The following is a 27,831-nucleotide window of genomic DNA, read 5'->3' as shown; positions in this document are numbered from 1 at the left end:
GGCGACGGGAGCGCGCGGGAGGGAGCATGGTGGAGCCGTGGGATGAGCTTTGGGATGGGGACGGGTTATGGGATGAGCTTTGGGATGAGCTTTGGGATGGTTGGATACAACCGGTAACCCTGCGCTGCCATCCCGGTGCCTGCAGCCCTGCCCTGGGCAGCCTGTTCCAATGCCTGAGCACCCTGTGGGGCAGGAATTGTTCCTCAGCTCCATCTAAACCTGCCCTGGGGCAGCTTGAGGCCGGTTCCTCTTGTCCCATCCCTTGTTCCTTGGGAGCAGAGCCCAGCCCCTCCTGGCTCCATCCTCCTGCAGCCACTTGGAGGGAGCCATCAGGTCCCCCCTGAGCCTTCTCTTCTCCATGTGTTTGGGTGGGAAGGTTGGGATGCAGCTCCACAGCCTCCATCACGGCTCAGTGCTCAGAGCAGACCCTGCCCCTTCACTTGCAGATGCAGACGGGGCAGTCTCCTGCCTGTGTCCCTCTTCCCGAGCCTGAAGGTGCCTCAGCATCCCCCTCCCAGCACCCACAGCGGGGCAGGATGAGCCCAGCTCTGCGGCAGCTCCTCCCTCTCTCTTGGCTCTCTGGGACAGGGACCGCGTTGCCTTTTGGTGTTGGGACCCTCCTGCCCTGGCCCCAGGAGGTGCTTTAATCATTGCTGCTCTCTGATGAGCAATGCTCCTGCAGACACTGTTAGTGCCCTGCTGCTGCTCCTGGACCCATTGAAGTCCCTATCAACCCATCCGTATCTGTATCAATGCATCCATATCCATATCAACCCATCCATATCCATATCAATGCATCCATATCTGTATCAATGCATCCATATCTGTATCAGTGCATCCACATCCATATCAACCCATCAATATCCATATCAATGCATCCATATCCGTATCAACCTATCCATATCCGTATCAACCCATCCATATCCTTATCAATGCATCCGTATCTGTATCAATGCATCCATATCCTTATCAATGCATCCATATCCTTATCAACCCATCCATATCCATATCAACCCATCTATATCCATATTGATGCATCCATATCCGTATCAACCCATCCATATCCTTATCAATGCATCCATATCCACATCAATGCATCCATATCCATACCAGTGCATCCATATCCATATCAACCCATCCGTAGCTGTATCAACCCATCCATATCCATATCAACCCATCCATAACTGTATCAACCCATTCATATCCATATCAACCCATCCATATCTGTATCAATGCATCCATATCTATATCAGTGCATCCATATCCATATCAATCCATCCATATCCGTATCAACCCATCCATATCCATATCAATCCATCCATATCTGTATCAACCCATCCATATCCATATCAACCCATCCATATCAGTATCAATGCACCCATATCCATATCAATGCATCCATATCCGTATCAATACACCCATATCTGTATCAACCCATCCATATCCGTATCAACCCATCCATATCCTTATCAACCCATCCACATCCATATGAACCCACCACCTGCAGCAGTGCAGTCTCAGGCTACATTTTGCTCCCTAAATGGTGTTGATCCCACAAAGGGCTTTCCAGAACCTGCTCCGGGTTTATTCCTGCAGGAGCTTTCTGAGCAGGGGGGATAAAGCCCAAACGTGCCTATGGCCACGGTAGGACGTGCATGAAGGCAGGACCCTGATGAACCAGTGCAGTGATGCATGCAGAGCAGTAACTCACAGGTTACTCTTGGCTGGGGCTTGGTGAATGCAGCCCAGCTGGTTGGTATCCTTAGGGATAAAGCAGCTCCCTGCAATCCAGGGCCTGTCCAACCCCTGCTTTCCCATAGCAGCTGCCTCTGCTGGCCTGGCTCCTCCAGCACAAGCTGGGAATGCAACTGCTCCACCAGTAGAGCCCAGCCATGGAGAGCTGGCACCTCCGCATCCCATGCAAGGTAAGGAGGGATGTGCCTTGGAAAGGGGTGAAACCCTCTCTCAGGGTAAGGAATGATTAGCTGGGAGCATGGGAAGAGGGGTGGGATACATGGATCCCAGACACATGGATCCCAGTGGGGTTGGAAGGATGGAGGGAGAAGTGGGAAGGATGGGAGGTGTTTTGGGGACACTATTGCTGTCCCAGGCAGGGTTTGTCACTGTCCTTCTGGATTCAGTCTTGTCCATCAGGCCTGGCTGTGGGATCCTATGGGATTGAAGACGCTGACACGGACCTTGTCCCATCAGGACAAGCCTCCAACCACTGCATCCACTTGCACATGGATGTCCCTTGTGTGCCCCAGGTCACCTGCACCTCCCCAAGGTGTGGATGCCAAGACCTTCCTGGATCCACAGCACTGGATGCAGTGGAAGCTGTGGGAGATGCTCCGGACCCAGCCCCTGCTCCCCAGCAGCTCCATGACCCCATCCAGCAGACAGGGGGTGATGGGGGAAGAGGAAGGGGCTCACAGGAGGGGGATGCTGCATCCTTCCTGATACAGGTGGGGCCAAGCTGTAAGTGCTCAGGTTTGATCCATAGATGGATCATTTCCCAGCCGAATGCATGCATGTCCTGTGGGTACCAGGGTTATAACCCGGCTTGGATTGCAGGGATTGAGGGAAGGAAGCACTAGCAAGAAGGGTAAAGGCAATGGGTGAGCAAGGAGAAGGGGAGGTGTATTCTGCAGGGTTGCACAGCCCTATGGTGGGCAGCTCCAGCTGCAGGAGCTCAGCATTCCAGCAGCATCCCTATAGCATCTGATGGAAAACTCCCTTGGAGCTCCCCAGGGCAGGTTTCACTTGGGTTTCTCTGGGAATCTTGGGATTATCAAGGGAAAAGGAGTCTGCACCAGGATGGGAATGGCCTCTCTCTTGTCTGTGCCTGGTCCCACTGAGATGGGATGAGGTGGTGGCTGCCATAGGGGGGCTCTGGCCACAGCAGGGCAGGTTCTGGCTGACCCCATCAGCTCCCCTGGTGGGAAGGGGCTGCTGTGAATGCCTCTGTTTGGCTGCTTTGAGGTGCAGGATGTGTCCAGACCCCTGCAGAGACCCAGGGCAGGGGCCAGGCTGGAGGAGAGGAGGGAGAAGAGGGAGGAAGGGAGGAAGGGAGCTCCTGGGGGGTCCAGAGCAAGGCAAAGGCTGCGAGGAGCTGCTCGATGGAGGCACAGACCTGGAGCTTGGTGAGTGCAGATGAGAGCTCCTGCTTGGGAAAGCCTTAAAGCTCCTCCAGCTCCAACCCCTGCCATGGGCAGGGACCCCTTCCACTGGAGCAGCTGCTCCAAGCCCCTGTGTCCAACCTGGCCTTGAGCACTGCCAGGGATGGGGCAGCCACAGCTTCTCTGGGCACCCTGTGCCAGCGCCTCAGCACCCTCCCAGGGAACAGCTTCTGCCTCAGAGCTCAGCTCAGTCTCCCCTCTCTTGGGCAGGTTCAAGCCATTCCCCTTGGCCTGGCCCTCCAGGCCCTTGTCCCAAGCCCCTCTCCAGCTTTCCTGCAGCCCCTTTAGGCACTGGAGCTGCTCTCAGCTCTCCCCTTCTCTTGTCCAGGCTGCCCCAGCCCAGCTCTCTCAGCCTGGCTCCAGAGCAGAGCTGCTCCAGCCCTCGCAGCAGCCTCTGGGCTCACTCCAATGGCAGCAGAAGCAGCAGAGGTTTCCATTGTCCCGTTTTCCCTCTGGTTCACAGGGATCCAGAGGAAGGTGCAGGCTCTGCACCAGCTCCCAAACCACCCTCTGGGTTACTGGGATGCTGAGGCACAGCTGGATTGTGTGCAGCAGCCCTGCGTGCATCAGAAGGTAAAGAGCTGGAGCTCCAAAGGGATGCTGCTTGTTCTGCATCTGGATCAACCCATGTGTGTGGATGGATGCTGAGAGCCTGCGCATGGGCTTGGCCCCAGATCCCAGGCCCAGCTCCTCACTGTTCTCCCTCCCTCACATGTGGGAAGCCAGCCCTGTCCCAGTGTGGACACAGCATCCAAGATGGGTCTGTAGGGTGGGGGGCAGTGGAATCACAGCCCCTGTATCCACTGTGGAAAGCTGATCCCATGCTCCTCAATGAGCTGGTGTCTAAACCACACTGCCTTGGTCCAAACGAGCCCCCCAGAGCCCCCTTCACCTCCCCCCCTGCAGCAGCAAGGGCCCATGTTGGCTTGGAGATGGGGCAGGAGATGGAAGGGAGATGCTGCAGCCTCCTGGTCCTCCTGCCTGGAAGGCAAAAGCCAAGATCCTGGAAGGAATCCTGCTGGCCATGAGAAACAGTCAGACCTTCACTGAGGTGCCTTGGGTATGGTCCTGCCTTCCCAGTACCTGCAGAGGCAGGAGAAGGATGGGAACACATCCTTGAGCCCTCAATGTGGCTGAGGTGGGAATGGAGGGTGTCCCATTGGAGCAGCCTTTCACCCCAGTGCTCCAGCTACTGCTTAACGGGGGGTAAATGCAACAGAGACACTGCTGGGGTCCCTTAGATCCACATCTGGATCAACCCCATCCCAATCCCAGCTGGTGGCAGAGCAGCCTTGGAGCTCAAATGGGTTTCCCCCCCGAGAGCAGGATCCCAGCCTCCATATCCCTGCCATGGTGACATTCCCCATGCCTGGGGATGGAAGAGAGCTGGGGCGCAGGAGGAGATGCTGGAGCCATGGGGTTGTCCCATTGCCCTGCTCACAGCCCTGGCCTTTTCCAGCCACTGTCTTGCAGGGGAGGGAATCCAAGTGCAGGGAATACCAGGAGGCTGATGGAGGAATTCCAGGAGGTGTTTGGGATGTCTCTCCTTGTCCAGGAGGTGGCCAGGCTATCGCACAGATGGCAAAAGCCCTTCCCTCGGAGGCTGCATCCAACCAGCCCCAAACAGCTCCAGCCGGGAAGGAGGGTGCCCAAGAGGCAGAGCTGGAATAAAGCTTCCCACCCCTTGGGATAAATCTGCTCTGTTCTATCTTATTTGGAGCCAGTTTTCCCCTCCTGAGCTTGGAAAACCCAATGTGGTGCCAAGATTCATCCCAGCTTTTCAGGCAGCGACTTCCACCTTGGATACATGGATACAGCCCCACCAGTGCTAATACAGCACATGGGAACCCCATCTGCTCAGGGCTGTGCTGTGCAGTACCTGCAAAACCAGGTGTGTGCTCACCCCATCCTCATGGAAACTGATGGGGAAGGAAAACTCCAGCTCCCTCTGAGTATTCCATGGCCAGCAGTGATGGTCCATGGTGAGCATGGCTCCTCTGGGGCTCTGCCTGTGCTGCTTAATGGGTTGTACAGGGACCTGTGGACGTTGCATCACTGCCATGAATGGAGCTAAGAGGAGCTCCCTGCTTCTCCCACCTCTTTCCCACTGTCCCAGCACCCATCTGTCCCATAGGGAAACCCCATCCTGCACTGGGGCAGTCCCAACAGCACCAGGGAGCTGAGCTGGGCACAAACCCCTTCTTAAGGCCCAAATCCATCCCCCCTGAACCAGCAGCACCAGAAAGAAGCCACAAGGGATGCTCACCGACATGAAACCCACATCATCCTACTCCCCTTCACCTCATCCAGGCAGAGGCATCACCCATCGGGGACAGGCGGCGGGGTCCCAAGAGCAACAACGGGATCAGAAACAGGTCATTGGCACTGTCAGAACCTGGGTTTATTCTGCCCTGCAGTTCAGTCCTCACTGCTCTGAAGATGCCCTCGGTATTCGCAGGCTGTTGGCACGGTTCTGGTTTGTTGTTTCCCATAAGCAGGGTTGGATTCCATTGCAGACACCTGCATGGCACTGTCACCCACACATTTAACACATGCAAGTCAAGAGTCCCTCAGGAACCTCCCTCTGGAACACATCCCCATGAAGCTGACACCCAAAATGACCACTGAAAGTCCTGGCCCTGGTGCTGAGGAGGACACGAAAGCACAACCATTGAAAGCAGCAATGGGGTAGAAAGGAGCAGAAACATCCAGATTTGAGCAGTTTTACAGTAAATACCAAGGAAACCAAGCAAACACCCCCCCTCCATCACCACCTGTTGCATAGTGAAGAGCTAATTCCGGAGCTGATGCTTTGGGGGGGTTGGACACAAGGAAGGTTTGTGTTGGATGCGGCACGTTGGGATCATCCCAGCTTCACACTGGTCCCAGTTCCATGGGATACAGGGCTCCACGGTGGTGCCACACAGGACCATGCATCCAACAGTGGTTGGTTGGCATCTTCGGTCCCTCGATGGCTTGAGAGGGACCAGGTTTTCATGCAACACTCCCTTGTCAGCCTTTCCCTGGATACTGGCAGACAGCAGAGGGCTGTTGGAGGGTCCAGGCAGAGCATTGCTAAAGGCTTGGGTTTAAATCAGTGATAGTCTTTAAGGCTTCAACCCTTTGCTTTCATTGAGAACACAGAAAGAAGCGCTTGTCAAGCTCCACATCGTGACTACTGCATGAATACTGCACGTACGACAGCATCTGAGTAAATACTGACACTAGAGAACACCATGATACAATCAGCTGGTACAATCCCCCTTGTTTTGGCACTTTTCCTTCATTTCTCTCACCTCCCTGACTCCAAACATGGACCTTTCCCTACGGCTTTTCCCAGGCAAAGAGCTCCAGAAGGAACCTTCTGGAGCCGGTGGCATCTTTGGCAGACCCGGTCCTTCTGTCACCAAACCAACCCCAGCCCCTTCAGTGCTTCCAGCAGGGCAAGCTCTTCACCTGCTTCTTGCTTCCTATGGGAGAAGAGAGCTTCACATTCCAGGAGGATGCTCTCCCTGTCCCACTGCCCTCATCCCGGAGAGAAGGCGGCTGCAGAAAGAACGGTTAGAAATGACTCCCATAGCATCATGGAATGGTTTGGGTTGGAAGGGACCTTAAAGCTCATCCAGTTCCATGGGCAGGGACCCCTTCCACTGGAGCAGCTGCTCCAAGCCCCTGTGTCCAACCTGGCCTTGAACACATGTGGTTTCATCTTAGGACCTCTGCAGCATCCATCATTCAGGAAGAGGTGTCTTCCTTCTCAGCTGGCATCACCTGTGGCAAAGGCAGTGTCATACCTGACCTTTACAGGATAGAAGGAAGAATTCCTGCTCTTTCAAGTGGAATTACATACAATTAACTTGGTTTTGTGCAAGCTTAAGCAGAATGTTAAATTGGTAACACATTCATCCTAACTTCAAACCACCTCAGGTCGTGATCCCAGCACTGCCTTAGGTGGGTTTCAGCCAAGGGCAGTCATGCTCCTGATACAACTCAGAAGGGGAGAAGGTTTAGGTGATCCAGATGGGAACATCCCATGTTCTCCCTGCTCCTTCAGCAACCAGATGGAGAAATGGATGTGGAAACGCAGCCAGCAGCTTCATCAGGCTGAAAACCTCATGAGAAGAGGTGGATCTTGCTCTGATGCTTTCCTGAAAGCTTCCATGATGGGACTGTGATACCACATCCAAAGGTCTTCAACGTGGATGCAATGTATGATGCCTGGGGAGCCAAGGAGCACTCTCTTGCTTTGGAGCCCAGTGAAGGTGAGGTTAAACCAGAGGCACGAGGGGTTCCTGGTTCCAAGCTCAGGCATCACCTCCTGGATGCTTGGATTTAGGAAGAGGGAATGAAGACACAAACCCCCATAATACTGATGTCATCTGAAGAAGGGATCTAAGACAATTGGACTGTGAAATCCATGTGCAGAGGGGCAAGAAAGGACACATTCCATGTGAAAAGCTGGGTTTTGTGGTGTGGGCTTGCTCAGAGCAGCTCAAGCCTGGATGCATCCCTCAAGCACTGCAGAACCGGATGAAGCTGTTTTGGGAAGTCTGATATGGGCTCAAGGGATGAACCATGGGGAAGGGACCTGTAAAAGTAATTACAACTCAAAATGCACTTGGGAAGTGCAGGGTTTAGCTCAAAATGTTGGGAAAAATCAGCATGAATCCTGAAGAACATCCGTGGGGTTCCCTCTGAGCTTATTTCACCGTGAAAGGCTCATCCAGGCCAATGCTACTTGGAATCATGGAATGGGTTGGGTTGGAAGGGACCTTCAAAGCCCATCCAGTTCCAATGCCTGCAATGAGCAGGGACATCTTCAACTAGAGCAGACTGCCTTGAATCAGGGATGGGGCAGCCACAGCTTCCCTGGGCTTCCTGTGCCAGTGTTTTCCATCCTCTTCTCTCTGTGCTGCTCATCTAGATCAGGTCCAAGGCTCCAATCACTTCAATTCCTTCCAATTCACAGCTGGATACAGGAGCAGGATTCGGTTTGGGTCACAAGTGCCTGCTTCAACCAGCACCTGTGGAGGCTGTGGTGTTAGAGGGCATGGAAAGCCATCATCCATGGGCTGCAGCAGGTCAGGCATAGCCAAGCCAGGCCTGGCAAGCCCTAGGTGTGACTTAAACCACCCAGTAGTTGGTGTGTTAAGGAGATACAGAGATAGATATAGAGAGAGATATATATTACGGAATCATTGCTATAAGATTTCTCAAAACCAAAGTGTCCATCTGTTGAAATATAGTATTTAAAATATATAAATTTTATCCATTAAAATATAAGATTTCTTTTTTTAAAATAAAAAAAGGAATCCAGTTCAATTTGGGGAGGAAAAAAGGAGCCAGGGTCCTCACAGGAGAGAAAATCATGGAATAGGTTGGGTTGGAAAGGACCTTAAAGCTCATCCAGTTCCAACCCCTGCCACTGGAGCAGCTGCTCCAAGCCCCTGTGTCCAACCTGGCCTTGAACACTGCCAGGGATGGGACATGCACTTCCTTGAGCATCCTGTCCCAGTGCCAACCAGTTCCTGTTTGCTCTCTTTAACCATTTAAGGTGGAAGGAGATATTAAACCATTATTTCTAGCTAAAGGAAACTGGGCAACGACCGTTCTCTTGGATCAGATCCATCTGCTGGAACACACTCGGCTCTCCTCCCTTCACACCATGGGATCATGGTGAGCTTTCCCCAGCACTGTGCTTCAGCTCCATCCCCAAAACACCCCTTGTCACCCAGCCCATGGGTCAGCCAGATGGTGAACACTGCAACCTCTGCCCTGGACAAGGTCCTTGTGGGCATTGAGGGTCCCCAGTGAATACTCTGCAAGTACTGAGTTGAGCTGATTGTTGTTGAGTAATTACCAAATCATTTCCATTGCTTAGGAAATAATCAATGGAATTATAATGGATGATGGGAAAGAGTGATGGAAATATGAAGAACCCAAGGATGGGCCACCACATGCTCCATCAAGTCCAAGCTCCGAGCTACCTCCAGTCCAGGCTGCCCAACTTCATGCCTTGAAGTGGGAATCTTTAGTGCATTGCTCACCTGAGCCCTCTTAGTGGTTTGAACCTGAAGACAGGTAGCTGGGAGCAGGGGCAGGGCAGGCTCCCATCACCCTGAGCACCCACATCCACATGCCTGCAGGCTGGGAGTGCTGGGCTCCCTTCCTGGCTCTCCCATCCCAGTTCATCCAGTGCTGGGAGAGGAGGGTGATGCGTCACAGACCTCGGGATGCCTCCCTGGGGCTGCTTTTGGACGAGTAAGGACAGGTCTGAGGTGTGCTGAGGGATCTCTGAACTGAGCAAGGCTCATGGCAGCAGGGAGGAATCCTTCCTGGAATCACCCAGCTGGAGTTTCCCTTTCTAGGTATCAATTTGAGTGGGAAGAACAGGAAAATCTTGCCTTGGAAGAGGCAGGGATGGGAGAAAAGCTGCGTTTGCTGCCTGGGTCACAGTGCCCAGAGCATGGTCCCAACTGCTCTACCTGAGCTCTTTGCTGTGTCACTAACACCAATGTGCAAGGTCACAGAATTCCAGCCTGGGTTGGGTTGGAAGGGACCTTAAAGCTCGTCCAGTTCCAAGCCCCTGTGTCCAACCTGGCCTTGAGCACTGCCAGGGATGGGGCAGCCACAGCAACCTCTAAGGTTTTTCAGTAAAATCCTTCTTTTAAATCTTTCTTCACTACTTTCTACTTGAAGAAAGTAACCTGTGAGCTGTGCTGCTGGTGCACAGGGAGGTACACTCACTTGTAAGTACTACAGGGGGATCTGTTGAGTACTTCCTAGAAGACACATAGATCAACCTCCCTCTGACAGCCCTTAACTTGGGTCATTCAAACACACTGACATCAGTAACAGCCTGACCACCACAACGTAAGGAAGAGAACAGGCAGAGAAGACATTCTTGGATGGGAAAACCCTACTTCCTATGAGTAGAGCTCTGATTTCCCTTGGCCTATTGAAGCAGCAAGGCAAGGAGTGGATGAGCTCCTCATACAACCCTCCTAGCCGGGGAACCCAAATGTCACCACCTGCATGCAGAGGTACTCATTGCATATACATTGCAGTGTATTCACGGGGACAATGCACACATCTTTCAGACCAATGGACCAGGAAAACTCGAGGAGCTTATCCCTCAATCCCTCTTGGTGCTGTTCAGCTGAAAGGACTCTGGCTTCGCTCTGAACTGGACCTCCAACATCTCACCACCGAAATGGAGAAAACCAACTGTGCGGGTGGAAGTCTGACCAAAAATAGGTTTCCTATAGGATAATCTGATCAACCCCATCATCCTCTAGCAAGGCAACAGTGTCCATCTGCCCTACTTGGCACCCAGCGTGCTCTTGGAGCGCAGCAGGTACCGCTCCACTCGGACTTTCCGCCTCTCCACTGTCCTGTTCTCGCTGTCAAAAAGCCTCTGGAGGTGCAGGGCCAACCTCCTGTCCTCCTCCTCTTGCTGGAGCTTCTGCTCCACGTCAGGCACCAACCCCACCTCTCCCGTTGGGTGCCTCAGTCTCTTGACAGAGCCGTTGTGCTCCAAGTGCTTTGTTTTACAGCGTCTCTTGCGGCCCCGGCGCAGTGCTGGGGGCTGCTCCCCCATGAGGTTCTCCACTGAGCTGCAGGTGCTGTTCTGGACATTGATCAATTCGCTGCTGTTCAGGTATTTCAGCTGCTTCTTACCCGGTGCTTTCAGTGTGGTGCCATCGGGAAGCGATGTGCTGACACCCAGCACTCTTCTGCCCAGCACTTTAGAGCCCAGACTCAGGCAGGATTTGTCCATGAAGGTGTTCACCTTTAGGTCAGGGACCTCGGACACTCGTGGGTTGAGGGAGGTGATGTTGGATCTCATGTCTGCATCGGTGGTGCTGTCATCTGTGGTTAAGGCCTGAGCATCTCTGCTCTTCTCATTCCCTCTTCCCAGCTTCGTTTCGCTGATGGAAGGGAAGAAATCCAGCTCGGGGCGAGGGTCTCCTGTGGTGTCGGGGGGAAGGTGACCGTCCTGTGCGTGTGGCTGCTCCTTATTGCAGCTAATGGAGTTGGTGATGTCAGGAGCTGCAGCATCTTCCCCATGCTCTGAAGCCAAGGACGTGAGGGTCGCTTTGGAGAGAGTCTTTTTGATCTGGCGCTCCTGAAAGATCTGCTCCCACTTCTTCAGGATCCTTGGACTGGCCTCGTAGGTCGTTGGTTTCTGCAGGCTCCTGCTCAGGTTCCTCGGGGTGGATTTGATGATGAGGGGGCTCAGGACCCGGCCATCAGGAAGCCTCTTTGGTGGAGTACATGGAGAGCAGACGATGGGCTTGAAGTGGTTGAGCTCCTCCGAGATGCTGTCGTTGCTCTCGGGGCTGATGGATCGCTCTGGCTTGTGCAGGGCTGAGAGGGAGGAAACAGGGTTGAGAACCAGGCGCTTGTCTGCTGTCAGGTCCGGGGCTGAGAGGCAGCGGTTGTTCTGGGTGGATGACAGAACCCCAGCCAGCGGCGTGGATGTGCTGGTGACTGAGGGCACCTGCAAAGCAAAGCACCACAGCTCAGACAGTTGTCATTGAGGACAATGGGAGGAGTGGCTGATACACCTGAGAGGTGGCCAATGACAACCTCATGGAGTTCAACAAGGCCAAGTGCAAGGTCCTGCCTCTGGGCTGGGGCAATCCCAGGCACACCTATAGGTTGGGTGGAGCCTGAGGAGAAACACTTGGGGTGTTGGGTGAGGAGCAGCTCCGCATGAACTGGTTTCAGTGTGCGCTTGAGCCCAGAACCCACCCCCCCCCCATGTGCTGGGCTGCAGCCCCAGAGCGTGAGCACTGGGTGCAGTTCTGGTGTCCTCAACAGCAGAAGGACATGGACCTGTTGGAACAAGTCCAGAGGAGGCCACGAGGATGCTCAGGGGCTGGAGCAGCTCCTGTATGGAGCCAGGCTGAGAACATTGGGGCTGTTGAGCCTGGAGAAGAGAAGCTGCGTGGAGACCTCAGAGCAGCTTCCAGTGTCTGAAGGGGCTCCAAGGATGCTGGAGAGGGGCTCTTCATCAGGGACTGCAGTGATAGGACAAGGGGTGATGGGTTCAGACTGAAACAGGGGAAGTTCAGGTTGGAGATAAGGCAGAAGCTGTTCCCTGGGAGGGTGCTGAGGCGCTGGCACAGGGTGCCCAGAGAAGCTGTGGCTGCCCCATCCCTGGCAGTGCTCAAGGCCAGGTTGGACACAGGGGCTTGGAGCAGCTGCTCCAGTGGAAGGGGTCCCAGTCTGTGGCAGGGGTTGGGGCTGAAGGAGCTGGGACTCTCTGACTCTGTGATACACTTGAAGCTGTGCTGCCATTCAGCAGGACCTCAGCAGGCTGGAGAACTGGGCGGAGAGAAGCCTAATGAGGTTCAACAAGGGCAAGTGGAACTGGATAAACTTTAAGGTCCATTCCAACCCAACCCAGTCTGTGATTCTATGGTTCTATCACATCCTAGCAAGCAGCCCTGGCAGAGTAGCACTGGAGCTGTTCCAGGCTGAGAACTCACAGCTCTCATGACTGAAGCTGCTGCTGGCTCCCACCAGGACCCCACAGGCCAGAGGCACATTAGAAAGGAGGCAGAGAATAGCTCCAGAGACAGAGATCAGTGCAAGAGCAAGTGATTAGTGCAAGGATTTACTTCTCCTGTCATGGCAGAGGGGTCAGTGGTGCTGCCAGGCATGGCACAAGGAACAGCAGCTGCAAAGGGCATCTCCAAGGAGCAGAAGGCACCCAGTGACTACTGCTGGAAGAGCCTCAAACCCCCCAGTTCAGTTCTGCACTGCTCACTCTGAAGCAATGTGTGCATTGCAAAGCATCTCTCACCCTGCACAGGGGTAACAGATAGGTTAATTCATTTGGGCTGCTGAATGCAAGGGGAAACAAGACCAGGCCAGGGAAGTACAAAGGAAGTATTCTAACACTAGAAAAGAAATAAGTTTTGCTCTGTTTCATAGAATCCCACACTGGTTTGGGATGAAGGGACCTTAAAGCTCATCCAGTCCCAAGCCCCTGCCATGGGCATGGATAACTTCCACTAGAGCAGCTTGCTCCAAGCCCCTGTATCCAACCTGGCCTTGAGCACTGCCAGGGATGGAGGACTGGAAGTTTAAACCTTTAAACACCACTGGAAGGAACAAGAGAGGATGGGGAGGAAAAGCAGATTTTACTCCTAAACTTCTAAGATTCCTCTTTAATCAGCCAGGATTCAGCCTTGAAAAGAAACTGAATGACAAAACTAAAGCACCATGAGGACCTTTTCAACTTGCAGTGCTGACAAACAATATCATAAGCTGCTTTCCTGCTTAGTAAATCCTAACCTAGCAGGGTTTTCTTGGGAGCTGCAAGGAAGTGATTGGCCCTGCGGCGATAATACAGCACTGGCAGCAGCACCAACACTGTGTTTCATATCTCCAGCTTCCTGGTGCTGTGTAACCTCAGATAAGAACATTGACACTTCACAAAGCCTTTGCTTGCAGACACAGCCCCTACCTTTGTTTTGCTGGCTGGGGCTGATCTCTGCCTGCTCTTTGATCTCTCCTGAATGGTGTCGTTGCAGCTCCGACTCCTTTCCACCTTGGTGGTGAGGTTCCTAAAAAGCAGATGGGGAAAAACAGGAGACTGTTCATGACCTGAAGGAGAACCAGCCCGACAGCCCTGGCACAGCTGCCTGCGGAGGAGGCATTGGCCCTGGCAGCCAGAGGTGCCTCCTACACCCTCAGGGAAAAGGGATGCAGGAATCTTGGATCAGCCTCAGAATCCTGGGCTGTGTTGAAGGGCTCCTCACTAAACACGCTGACACCTCCACCTACTTGTAGCTAATTGAGGTCGGAGCTAATGAGGATGCTATGGAAACCCTTGTGCTTCTCTTGTGGAAACAGTTACTCAGCTGCTGCCACTGCACCATGCAGCAGCTTTCACTGGTAAGGGGTTTGGGGCTGCTGTTATCTCTTAAGCTCTGTGCTGGAGAAGGAGCCAGAGCTCATCACAAGAACGGTGCATTTTAATGATTTTTAATTAGTGATTAAATGATGCCCAAGGGGAGACTGAGCTGAGCTCTGAGGCAGAAGCTGTTCCCTGTGAGGGTGCTGAAGCGCTGGCACAGGGTGCCCAGAGAAGCTGTGGCTGCCCCATCCCTGGCAGTGCTCAAGGCCAGGTTGGACACAGGGGCTTGGAGCAGCTGCTCCAGTGGAAGGGGTCCCTGCCCTGGCAGGGGTTGGAGCTGGAGGAGCTTTAAGGTCCCTTCCAACCCAACCCATTCCATGATTTCTGTCATTTAAATCTACAATGATTTTTCTGCTCCATGGGATGAACACGAACTTCTTTAACCCCCAGGCTTTTATAGCAGGTAGGAAGCAATCAGACTCACTCCATATTCTACCAATGAACCTGTTCTACAGTTCCAGAGACAACATTACTTACTTTGGATTGGAAAACCCATTTTAATGAAAGCATCTCAGGTACCTTTAGAACAACAGCCACAAAACATCTGTAATTCATCATTAATCACCTTTACTTAAATCTCAGCCTCTTACCCTGAAAGGAAAGCAAAGGAGTAGGCACTGGTCTTGGAAACAAAAGCTGATCGATGTGTCTGCCTGCCCTGGAATGGTTCTTCATTCTCTGAATCCGAGAGACGTTCAGGAAACTGGAGTCAACCAAGGAAGAGTTAAGTGATAGGTACACCAGAAAGAACCCCTGGGGAAATAAAGCTCTTGCAAAGATATCCAAGATGCCAAAAGCCTGAGTACACCAACAGGAGGTAAACTGAGTGCAGTGTGTCAGCATGTATGTGTGCTCACGCTGCTCTGGAGATAACAGCTCAAAGGTTGGCCCCAATAGTATAAATAATGCAAAATAAGCACATAGCACCTATGTAAAGCTCTTATTGAAGGAAGTTAATTTACTGAGCAAGGAAACATGAGATAATCCTACAACAAAGGTACTACAGGACATTATCCAGTACCCACATCTCAGCCTATCAGTCTTTCAGTGTTAAGAGCGTTTCCTGCTGAGTCCCACAACTGAAATGGGAAATAGGCAAAACTCAGCATGAAGCATCTGTTGGACTACAGTATTGTACACCTACACATAGAAGAGTCATGGAGGAATGTTTGTGGCAACATGTATATGCCTGAAGATTGAGGATACACAATGCAGAGTGGTTTCCTTTAGGTTTCTCTGCTGTGTTTGGAAGAGCTGCTCCTCCAGTCACAAGTACAGCAGGTAAAAGGGGGTATAAAGCTCTAGAAGAACATCTAGAGTCATAAGAAACCTAATACAGTTCTCACCAATGTGTCTATAACCTATTAGCTCATAGTCTTCAGGGGCTATAAAGGTGTCAATCCTGGAAATCTTCCAGTTTCAAGCAGCGGAACAGGAGAAACTCTGTTACTCCAGGTCTTTTAAAAACCTTAGTTCTTGTTCCAGGACTAAGCCTTAGTAGCATTTCACCTACCAACCAAGGTCTAACATGGGTAGAAAGAGAAGCCCAAGCTTACTTACACACTCCTGGTTCACTTTAAGCACTAAAGATTCCTCTTTCTTCTGCTGCTCTTCCATTTTTCTTTTCCCTACATCCCCATCGTCCAGCACGAACTTGTGGATCAGATCCTCAGGAGCTTTCTCCTCTTGCAGTTTCTCTTCTCTCAGCTGGAAAGAACAACAAGAGATGGATTTCAAAGGTTTGAAGTCTTACACCTGCTTGCCAACAAGTGCTGTTCCAAGGGCTTGGTCACATCATTCACTTTCATGTCTTTACTTCTCTACTCCAGAGTAGAGTTAATGCCTGTTTCTCACAGTGTGGGAATGTGAGTTCTCCCAGCGTGAAGATGAGTTTCTTTCTACAAGACCTTCATGTTCATGCACTCTGCATAAGTATCACAGATGTTATCTTCTTTGCAAAAGAGCAAAGGCACTGTTAGGGCGAGGGTTTGACCAAGACTGCTCTGCTATGGTATTATCTGAAATGGAGACAAAAGCTTTTATCTCCCTGTAGACAATCAGACAACAACCTGTGCACAACAGGAGTTCTGTGCAAGTTGTGACAGTTCAATTTTAGTCTTCAAATGGCCTGTACACAAGACACAATCTGGCAGACATATAGACAGCATCACCTTCATTAAACTTGGATACAGCAATTCATGGAATCCCAGACTGGTTTGGATCAAAGGGGCCTTAAAGCTCATCCAAGTTCCAACCCCTGTCACGAGCAGGACAAACTCCCCATTTGCCAGGACTTAAAACCAACAACAACAATCCCCTTCTCCTCCTTCCCACCACCTTTTCCTGATGAACAGGCTCTGTGGTACATGCTTCAGCCAGCACCAGCCCATCAGCCCCGGATAACATCACCCAGCTCCCTCCTCACTCATTACCCAGCCATTCACCCACCTTGTCTCTCACCTCTTCCTCAACTTCAGACTCACAGAGGCCATGAATAGTCTATACATTGATGTATATCTACACCAGGTCCTTCCTCCTTCCTCCACCCAACGTGGTATGTAAGTGTGAGACAACAAGCCTGACCTCTGCTTGACTGATCTCCATCACGCTGATGAATCAGTGATGGGGAAGCACAAGGAAATCAAATACCTCCCATTTGAGTGTGGGCACCTCAGATGCTCTGTTAGGTCCCCACCTTTTCACACTGCCACAGTTTCCCTCTTGCCTCCCAGTGCTGCAGGATCTGTGCTCTCCAGTAAAGCTCAAGGCATCCACACCGATCCCATAAATCCTCATTCTCCCCAAAATATTCAGTATTTCAACTCCCTGATGAAGAAGGGGGAAAACCCCAGAGCAGGGGCATGAGGCTGACAAAGAAAACAGAGCCCATGATGCAGTACATGCAAAGCACATTGTGATCTTCAGACTGAGAAGGCCCCAAATCCTCCTGACTCCAAACCCCCAGAGACAAGGAAGAGAGAGGTGGGAGGAGAGAAGGCAGAAACCAGGAACAAAGCCACCCTTTGGCTGATGATGGGGGTTTGAAGATGTTTCCAAAGACTGGTTTGACTTCTCCTTTCCAGCTGGTTTAAGATGTATCTTTAAATTCCTGATCTATTAATAAGCTTGAGCAATAACTACAACCCAATATCTGACTAATATGGATTAGAGCCACATGATACAGGTATGATGAATACTCTGCTATATGTCTCATGAACAGGATTTCTGCACCTTAAGGAGCCTTTTTTTAAGTATCTGAAAGCCAAGTTTTTTAAGGAGCTGAAAACCAGATTCACATTGAGATTTATCACAAGGAAAACACCTCCCAGCACTTATGTCCCTTCCATACTTCCCACCTGGAAGAAAACCATATGGAAATCTTTCCATTTTATCTATCTTCTACAATAATACTCAATTCCCAAACCTAAAGCCACAAGCATACGTAACAACACACAGGAATATTTAAGGATGTGGGGCAATGGCACAGTTCATGTGAGGTTCAAGTGCAAGCTGCGCCGAAGGTGAACAAAGCAACACTGGGATCTTAATCCTGCTTAATGGGATACAACAAAGGAATTGAGGTGCAGAATTCAGGTTCCAAACAAAAGCAAAATCCAAGGATAAGATTTGCACTATTTAAATCAAAGTCATTTGAAGCATCTCCATGTAAATTATCTCCTAGAGAATTTACTTACAGACAATGGGACGTGAGGACTAGAAGCTAGAACAAACTCCTGGGAAATACCTACCCTGGGAGAAGCTATCCAAGGAGCATCTTTGGAATACTGGATGCAGGACTCTCAGCTATTAGCAGTACAGTGATCAGGAAATGCATTTTAAGCTGTCTGTAGCCTTTCTGGCTACTGGAGCTGCAGGAAACAAAGCTGTACAAGCAACAAACCCTTTGTTTCCTTCAGAAATGCCCATTTCAGGGCACATCCCTCTGGCTCCTATCATTAACTCCCAAAAGCTTGGCAAACTCACGTTTGGTGTCTTCTCTCTGCTCCATGAACTGTGCGGGTTTGCTTCCTCCCTCCCGCAGCCTGCTCTTCTACCCATGCTGCTGGCAGTGCATGTCAGCACATGCCTCAGGTAGGAGGTTCCCTCCTGATTACGTGTGATAACAGGCACTGAACAGGCTGCTTATGGCAGAAAGACAGTTTAAGAGGGTGAGTTTGGGGTTTAGGACACAGGAATGAGATCCTCCTTTGGGAAAATAGGAAATATAAGGGCTCCAAGTGTGATGTATAGAAGAGGGGGACAGAAAATCTCACTCTCGTGCACACACAGCAAACATTTCAAGTCATGCTGAAAGCCAGATGAGCAAATTACACTAGGAGATGATCCCCTTCAAATAACAAAGTCTCCAGTGCATCATTATGGGAACTGCTTTGTTTTCAGCTGCAAAAGGCTGGGAAGCAGATCAAGAGTGAGGCTTTGGAAAGCAACTCACATCTGGGAGATGTAAAAGCTTTGAATGCTCCTCTCCCCTCCTCAGGAGCAGAGCCAGTGTGGGTTATCCCTGTGGAACAGGCAGGGAAGCTGAGATGAAACCTCTTGCCTTGACACACAGAGGGAAGTCTGGTTATAGGCAAGCTTTGGTTCCCAAACCTGAGTTCTCATCTCCTCCTTCCTAATTCAGGAGTTCAGAGACACCAAGAAACTCTCACTAAGTGGCAGCAGGCACAATTCCACCTGGAATAAGGCAAAAGTTGCCATTTAGTCAGCAAAATTACCTTGCCCTTTCCTCTTGGGTGACGATTCAAAGCTCCTTCAGATGAGGGTCAGCAAAAAGGAGCTGAAGCTGCAAGGGACAGAAACCTACATCCCATCTGCCAGTGAGCAAAAGGGGAAGGAATCAGGATGAACAGGAAGGAGACAAAACCAGGCCCAAGATGTCAGAAACGTTAAAAGTGTTTCCTTTTGCCTGGTGGGGAAGGGAAAGGTGTTGGCATTTGGTAGCTTTTAGCTGAAGTCAAAGGATGGCTGCAAAAACCTCTTCAGCTGGAGCCTCATCATGCTCCAAATGTGTTCATTGAACCTTAAGGGTTAGTTAGTAATGGAGTGATCAGGATTACCAGGAGGTGACAAAGCACCTACTTTTCCTGCATGGATGCAATGATCATATAAAAGCTTTATGGACCACTGGAGAGAAGATGGTTTAATCCTTCTGGAAGATCCAGGTATGAGTCAGTCTGGAAGCACCTGGAAGAGCTGCAGAGTAAGATCCTGCACTCATGGACTCAGGAGGTTCTGGCTCCTCTGGACACCCAGAAGATTCTGGCTTAGCAGCAGGATTAAAGACATCAAGCAACAAGTCTGGCAGGATTACTGATGAGTGAGTTCCAATATCATCAGGGAAGATCTCCCATTCACTATTATGGAGGGATTGATGAAACCCCAAAAAGGTTTACAGTTAATACCTGCATAAAAAGGTGATTTTCTTCTTTAAGCCAAAGGTTTGCTCATCCTAAAGGTTGCAGTGAAAGAAAATACTGAATTACCCCCCTGTTTAACCCTGCTCCAGCTCTGGGGCAGCAGCACAAGAGGGACCTGGAGCTGTTGGAGCAGGTCCAGAGGAGGCCATGGGGCTGTTGTGAGGGCTGGAGCAGCTCTGCTCTAGAGCCAGGCTGAGAGAGCTGGGCTGGGGCAGCCTGGACAAGAGAAGGCTCCTGAAGGGGAGACCTGAGAGCAGCTCCAGTGCCTAAAGGGGCTACAGGAAAGCTGGAGAGGGGCTTGGGACAAGGGATAACATCTTGGAGCAAGCTGCTCTAGTGGAAGGTGTCCCCACCCATTGTAGGGGGGTGGAACTGGATGAGCTTTAAGCTTTAACCATTCTGTGATCTGATTCTATGAAATACAGTGATGGTTGTTTATTAATAAACTTGATTTTTATATGAGTAAGATTTCTGTGCCCTTAAGCTTCACACTGATGCCTAAACCAACTCTTTGTCAACAAAGCACCTCACCACAGCTAAAGGCACCACAAGTTACCAGACTTTATGCACAGAACACAATGCCTACCTAGTGAACATCACCTGGACCACAGAGGAGTTTGCATTTCTTAAGATCAGTTAATGGAAGGTCATAAACTGCTGAAGTTCTCCTAACACCCTGAAGTGACACTGCCCATCAGCATCACTGATTCCACACAAAAAGCAGGAGTGAAGAGTCTTCCACATCTTTTAATTGTCCTCCCACACATCCCAGACTGGTTTGGGTTGGAAGGGACCTTAAAGCTCCTCCAGCCCCAACCCCTGCCATGGGCAGGGACCCCTTCCACTGGAGCAGCTGCTCCAAGCCCCTGTGTCCAACCTGGCCTTGAGCACTGCCAGGGATGGGGCAGCCACAGCTTCTCTGGGCACCCTGTGCCAGCGCCTCAGCACCCTCCCAGGGAACAGCTTCTTCCTTATCTCCAACCTGAACTTCCCCTGTTTCAGTCTGAACCCATCACCCCTTGTTCTATCACTGCAGTCCCTGATGAAGAGTCCCTCTCTAAAATCTACATTTCCTAGACTAGTCACATTAAATATCACCTAAGCATCATTTTCCTCCTCAGTCGACAAGGGTATTTTCTAACTCTATAGCAGCTTCCCAGCCCTTTCTATGCTTGAGATCTTCAAGTTAAACCCAAAGAAAACCCTTTGATGATGAAAAACTCCTTTTCCCACCAGCTACAATAATCAGCGAGAGGCTGAACCCATCTTACAGCAACACCCTCACAGAGATCAACGACCTGACACAGTGATCAAATCTACTGACAGAGACACCAGCATCAGGGCAGAGTCCAAGTTGCTTTGGCAGGATGTTGCACAGGTCCTGGCAGAGGAAGGGGTGACAGAAGCAGGAGCTGCAGGTGGAAATGGGAATGTTGGAGGGAGTTATAGGTGACTCTCACAAGAGAGGTTGCACTGGAAAGCGTTATCTGCTTGGCTGCAGCAGAAATTGCTTTCCCAGTGATGTTTCTCACGTTAAAAGGAGCCAGTTTCCATCAATGACAAGTTACTGGAGATGGTTTCAATGATTCAGGCTTTAAAATGAATAATAAAAATCCCTTTTTAAATACAGAAAATATTTTCCCAGATTTTAACTCCAAAACAGCTGAAAACCTTTTCTTCCCTTCCCAGTTTTCCGCCTTGAAATCCCATTTCTTCTCTTGCAGACAGAAAGCTCTAGCTCAGAATAGAGAGTTTCTGAGAAGGATGTTACTGCAGGAGATGCCTCATGCTGCAAAAGCCTTTGTTGAACTGCATCCACAAATACAGATGCTCTATAAACCCTGTACAACCAAAGAGTCTCTTGAGGCCCACCACGGAAGGGACATTTCCATAGTCTGGAAGGCAGCCTAAGACAGCAAATCTGGCTTCTCCATCCTGGGTAACAGCCAATTTGTTCCTGAACTGGCTGAACAGCATAGAGGGAATAAATGACCTTTGTACTGAGCAGGAATAGAATCACAGAACAGTTTGGGTTGGAAAAGAACTTAAGATTATCCAGCTCCAACCCCTGCCACAGGCAGGGACCCCTTCCACTGGAGCAGCTGCTCCAAGCCCCTGTGTCCAACCTGGCCTTGAGCACTGCCAGGGATGGGGCAGCCACAGCTTCTCTGGGCACCCTGTGCCAGCGCCTCAGCATCCTCATAATGTAGAACTTCTTCCTTACATCCAGCCTCAATCTTCCCTGTTTAAGCTTGAACCCATTCTCTTTTGTGCTATCTCTACAGTCCTTAATGAAGAATTGCTCTCTGGCATTCCTCTAAGTCCATAAAAAGCCCTTCAAGTTTCCTTGCATTCCTGCTGGAAATCCCATGTTATTATGGAAGAAACCCCACAATTACCCAGCATACTGTACCTTCCTTAGCTGGCTTTCATATTCCTCTCGGAGTTCCCCTGGTTTGCTTAATTTAATGGGTGCTCTGAATATAAAGTCTGGAAAGAGAAACAAAAAGGCATCAGGTTTTAGAGCACAGTGATTAGGAGTGTCCATCATTCCCAAAGGATAAGCTCTCCATGGCCTGCACAACCACATATCTTTGTATATCTATATCTTTATATTATGCCCATGCTATCAGAGCTCAGTTTAACACAGGAACACCAGGAGGAGGATGGCAAAGTAACACCATTTTGCACTGCCTTTTGGGATTCTCAATAGGTTTTGACAAGCAACCAGGGCAGTATTAGGAAGGTGCAAACACAGAGGTTAAGTAACAGCCCTAAGAGTCCACAGGGAATCAGAGGCCCAGATATGAAACCAGGCTTAAAGCAGCTCCTCCAGCCAGAAACCCATGGAACACAGGCTGACAGCAGCAGCACAACACCTTCAATTCACACCCATGTTCTTCTCTTATTTAAATTAACTCATTGAAAACCTTCTATTTTCTATAGAGTCACAGAATGGTTTGGGTTGGAAATGACCTTAAGATCACCCAGTTCCAACCCCTGCTATGGGAAGGGACACAGTGTTTTCACTCCACCTTCACAGCCATTTGGGTGCTGTCCCAGAGCAAGCACAGCTTTTATTCTGCTTCCATTTGCTCCCGAGGTCAGTGATAGGAAGGCAATAGGCTGCTCCATCCGGCAGGAATTCCCCATCCTGCTCCCACTTCCTCCCTTCCCCCTCGGGAATGGAGAAAGCAAAAGCATCCTGGCACAGGGTTACAGCTCAACCTCCATCCCTGGAGTCTGTGACTCCCCAGATGACTCCTTCCTTTATGTCAGCCTCAGAGCTGCCCTGCAGCACAAGTCTGGACAAGTTGTACTGCAGTCAGAGGAGCTTGGATGGAAAAGGAACAACTGAAACAGAAGCAGAGGATCCCAGACTGGGTTGGGATGAAGGGAGCTTAAAGCTCCTCCATTCCCAACCCCTGCCATGGGCAGGGACCCCTTCCACTGGAGCAGCTGCTCCAAGCCCCTGTGTCCAACCTGGCCTTGAGCACTGCCAGGGATGGGGCAGCCACAGCTGCTCTGGGCACCCTGTGCCAGCGCCTCAGCACCCTCCCAGGGAACAGCTTCTGCCTCAGAGCTCAGCTCAGTCTCCCCTCTCTTGGGCAGGTTCAAGCCATTCCCCTTGGCCTGGCCCTCCAGGCCCTTGTCCCAAGCCCCTCTCCAGCTTTCCTGCAGCCCCTTTAGGCACTGGAGCTGCTCTCAGCTCTCCCCTTCAGGAGCCTTCTCTTGTCCAGGCTGCCCCAGCCCAGCTCTCTCAGCCTGGCTCCATAGACAACCACTGAAGAACCATCCTGACTCAGCCCATATCAGTACCCCACACAGGGTGCATCATCCCAACGTACTATGAGTACAAACCAGGAGGAAACACCAGTGCTGTTTCCTTTTCCCAGCTCTATAAATTACAGGATATAAACCGGCAGCTCTGCCCATCTTTTATTTAGGAAGTGTTTTATGCCTCAGTAACACTGGTCCAGAATGAAAGGTTGATGGTGGGATAAGTACATCAATCCCCCAGTGGCTGGTGGCTGCCCCATGGGCATCCTCTGCCTCCTGGCCCCATTTACAGGCTGTTTAAAGACTGACTAAACCCTCCTTGCACCTCCACGGGTTTGGTTTTAAGGTTCCTAGAGGAAAGCCCCTCAACTTCAGTCCTTCCTCACCAGTGTGAATGCAAACTCTGGAGCTTCCTGCTCAAGGAATCATGGACAGAGAATGCTGCCAAGGCTAAAGCTGAACAAATCACAGCCTATTTCTTTCATGCTTGCTTTAAAAGGGGAAACCCCACTCTTGTAATCAAATATGAGCCATACAGATGATAAGGCTCTGTTCTAAAGAGCTGCCGTTCCCTCTCCCTCACACGCCTGCATGAGCTAAGCTTGTTTTTGAAGGGAAACATCCCAAATATCCCCATGTGTGTGATAGAAATGCCAAGCGGTGGCGATGCTGGGGAGGCCAGGCTGCATTCCTCCCTCCTGCTCCTGCTGGAAGCCTTCCACCAGCTTCTCACAGGGTGTTTTCCCTGTATCCTTGAGCACTTCCCAGTTCTTGGTGGATTTCATCAAGCTGAATGCCCAGGGAGGCAGTCCCAAGGCAGCAGCAGGAATGTGTAATGTGCCTGCAGCCAAGTTCAGTTACATCTGAACATTTAAGGCTTGTCTCAGACCTTATCTCCATGCCTAAAAAGGTGTATTTCTTCCCTCCAGGGTAATAGAAGCATTTTTGACTAACCCTAGGGAACCATGCAGTGGTAAAGACAAGCCACATCAACTGTTTCATTGCTTACATAGGTTCAGCAAGCCAGAAGAGACGTTAAATAATGGATCTATGAAGCTGTGCTGGTTTAGCTAATGTGGTCCAACACCAGGCACAGACAATGGTACATACAGCATCATCATGCACTAACTTGTATTTTACAGAGGGGTCAAAAGAGATGAGATTTCAAATGCTGCACTGAATGAATGGTAGATCTATGTTTACAACACCCCATTATGGTTTCTGGGGTAGGGCAATGCTGCACAGAGCCTGCAGCCAGCCAGCCCCAGCCAAGGATGCTTCTAGCAGCACAGAAGCACCACAAATGGAACCAGACTGGTCCTCACACTGGGATGCAGCTGGGGAGGAAGGTAAGATGATCAGAGCATCTCACACATTCCTCCCTGTTCTAATTCTGGATGTTCAGGTCCAGGACAAGGCAGCTCAGCTATTTCAATGCATGCTACAGCTGATGACAACAGCAAAATGGGTAAGAAGATGGAACAAAGAGGCTTTTACTTGATTTTGACAAAAACTCTGGCTTATTCTTCCTCTTGAGTGATCTGGTGGTCAAAAGGAATGGTTTCTGAATGACACCGACTTTGAAGGGCTATTGGGAAGCCTGGCACTGAGATACTCCTTTTGAGCACAGTGATAACACTGGAACAGTCACAGCAGCAGGCTCAAACCCAGCATCCTGTTCCTTTATGCTGGCAGGCAAGAGTTTCATCCCATTGTGCTCGATCTTGGAAAAAACAACTGATTTCTGCACTATTTGAGAAGACAAAAGGGTTTCTGATTACTTAACGCTGGTTCTCTTTACAAGAGGCATTTGACTTCAAGCCCCCTCAATGACTCCATCCTTTCAACCTTACACAGAAGTGAGTTCCACACTGTCACCGTTAATCCCCACTCCTGACCAGCAGATTTTATGCTGGCAAAAGCTTCAGGAACATCCATCTGGTGAATTCAGCAGCATGGGATGAATAACTAAGTTGAACTCGATTCAGAAACCCTTTGGTTCCCTGTCTGTTGTTCAGAGGCTGCTGGGCTTTGCCAAGCCAATGTCATGGTGCAAGTCAGAGCTCTGCCACCTGCAGCAGTGAATCCTCATCACCCTCAGCTCCATGGAATCTTACAGCAGACTTTGCAGCTTCCTTGTCCCCTTTATTCCTGACAGGGATAATCAACATCTTGAGGTTTTCACTGTCCTTCCTTTGAACTTCCAGCAGTTGGTGTTTATACTTGCAGATGAAGATGAGATAATGAGGTTTTCAAGGCACAGAATAAGGAGTGGGAAGTTCTCTGCCTATGGAGAGGTTTGGAAACAGTTTTCCAACCAGTTTCTCTAGTTGTTTTAAAAGAACATTAAATCACATGAAGATGTGGCAGTGGTTCATTGGGGCATGTTGGGAAACAAGGATAACTCAGCCATAAACCATAAGTGGAAGAATCAATAAGGTAGAAGCTGCAGGAAGACTTTGAGCTGTCTCATCCTGGTTGGAGAGCACAGTGATGCCAGATCCCTTCCCATGCCCTGCTGTGGGCATCTGTGGTGCAGCAAACAGGAAATGAGACCTGAACCAAGCTAGGACTGATCTACTGAAAACAGAAATGCAACCCTCCAGAAAGGTTTGGTTTTTCATCCCAAAACAGCTCCCATAATGTAACAGGCTCCAGACCACTTCTCATGCAGAGACAAATGGGACAAAAATAGACTGAACCGTGTTTTGAGCCTGGAGTTCCAGCTGAAGCAGAAGATGACACTAAAAAATGTTAATGTGGTAGATAGCTATCAACATGCTGTCATTTCTCCCCCACTTGTCTCACCCTAAATAGACTAGTACCAATGATTGCAATGATCTCCCCAAGACAAGTCTTCCCAATAGGTTTTCACAGAATCATGGAAGAGGTTGGGTTTGAAGGGACCTTCAAGCTCCTCCAGCCCAAACCCCTGCCACAGGCAGGGACCCCTTCCACTGGAGCAGCTGCTCCAAGCCCCTGTGTCCAACCTGGCCTTGAGCACTGCCAGGGATGGGGCAGCCACAGCTTCTCTGGGCACCCTGTGCCAGCGCCTCAGCACCCTCCCAGGGAACAGCTTCTGCCTTAGAGCTCAGCTCAGGCTCCCCTCTCTTGGGCAGGTTCAAGCCATTCCCCTTGGCCTGGCCCTCCAGGCCCTTGTCCCAAGCCCCTCTCCAGCTTTCCTGCAGCCCCTTTAGGCACTGGAGCTGCTCTCAGGTCTCCCCTTTAGGAGCCTTATCTTGTCCAGGCTGCCCCAGCCCAGCTCTCTCAGCCTGGCTCCAGAGCAGAGCTGCTCCAGCCCTCACAGCAGCTCCATGGCCTCCTCTGGTCTCATTCCAACAGCTCCACATCCTCTTGTGCAGCTGCCCCAGAGCTGGATCAGGGCTGCAGGGGGGTTCTCCCCAGAGAACAGGAGAGGAGGAGAATTACCTCATTTTGCTTGATTTATGTTCCAAATGGAGCACCCCAGCTCCCCAGCACGGATGCTGGGCACAGAAATCATCACTTTCCCTGCACCTCTGGCTCCATTTCTTCATTTTCAAAAGTCTGCCTTGGAAAGCTGATAAAAGGCACAAAAAACCCCACCAGGAAGTGGATGCATTAAAAGCAAGACAGAGAACAAAGAAATCCATCAGTTAATGGGAAGGGGCAGAGAAATAACTGCACAGCAAAAGCCTGAGTGTTCACAAGAGTGATGCTTCAGTGTTTACCAAAAGTTACCTGTGATCAGGTACTTTGAGAGCAAGAGGCAACTAAAGATGCTCAACAATGGAAAAGGGAAGGTGTTTTGGAAGAACTCTCTTGAATCCTGCTTCTCATCCATAGGACTGATCTGCCCTGCCTGGTTTCTATGGACAGCTAACAGTGAACACCAGCCTGTGGGTTGCACAAATGCACATACATTAAATAGGTCTTATGATGGAATTTGTACAATCTGTGAGTCCTACAGAGGTATAAATAGATAAAAGGCCATTAAAGCCAGCAGGAATGTACTGAGTTCATGAATACACCACATTGTAAATGGAAAGAGCTCTCCAGGAATGTGTCCAAGAACTGGTTGATGCCTCTGCCCGGTGTTTGAGCACCAGTCGCAGAGAAGATGGGAGTTGTTTGAGCCATACTGGGTCTAAATCCACAAGATGTGTGTTCCTATGGGTAGTAACTCCTGGAAGAGGCTTTGAATAAAGGAATATGGAAGAAAGAGCTGTCTGGGGGTGCAAGAGGGAGACAGAAGAGGTGGATTCAGAAAGCTGGTGAAATCCCCCCTTGGTAAGTTCTGAACTGTTTGTGGTCATCTTTAAAGCTTCCTGGGGCAAAGGAGTTTTCCTTAAGGTCATGGAGAAGTAGGGGAATGAGGGGGAAGCAGCTCCTTGAAACAGCAGGCTCAGTTTCAGTATGTGCACAGGTACTACAACCAGTTAAGTCCATTAGCAAGTATCTAGAAGGTAACAGGCAAAGCACAAATTAACACCAGCTCTTTAAGAACAACTCGAATGAATTC

At 50.4% G+C, this 27,831-nt stretch overlaps 1 protein-coding gene across 1 annotated transcript in view; it reads right to left on the bottom strand.

The window, feature by feature from the left end:
* Window positions 1-8,589: 8,589 nt before the first annotated feature.
* The window catches only part of RNF169 (ring finger protein 169), a 31,180-nt gene continuing 11,938 nt past the window's right edge, over window positions 8,590-27,831 (bottom strand). The window contains exons 3-7 of the mRNA XM_034072797.1: window positions 21,964-22,040; window positions 15,673-15,819; window positions 14,703-14,815; window positions 13,660-13,759; window positions 8,590-11,682 (exon numbers count right to left, since the gene is read on the bottom strand). Coding sequence (XP_033928688.1) covers window positions 10,501-11,682; window positions 13,660-13,759; window positions 14,703-14,815; window positions 15,673-15,819; window positions 21,964-22,040 — 1,619 coding nt within the window. The 3' untranslated portion in view covers window positions 8,590-10,500. The remainder of the gene's footprint in view (window positions 11,683-13,659; window positions 13,760-14,702; window positions 14,816-15,672; window positions 15,820-21,963; window positions 22,041-27,831) is intronic.

Source organism: Melopsittacus undulatus, chromosome 2 (assembly GCF_012275295.1).
Source record: "Melopsittacus undulatus isolate bMelUnd1 chromosome 2, bMelUnd1.mat.Z, whole genome shotgun sequence".
Lineage (NCBI taxonomy): Eukaryota > Metazoa > Chordata > Aves > Psittaciformes > Psittaculidae > Melopsittacus > Melopsittacus undulatus.
The sequence above is the reverse complement of the archived record's forward strand: the minus strand, read 5'-3'. Positions and strand labels throughout refer to the sequence as shown.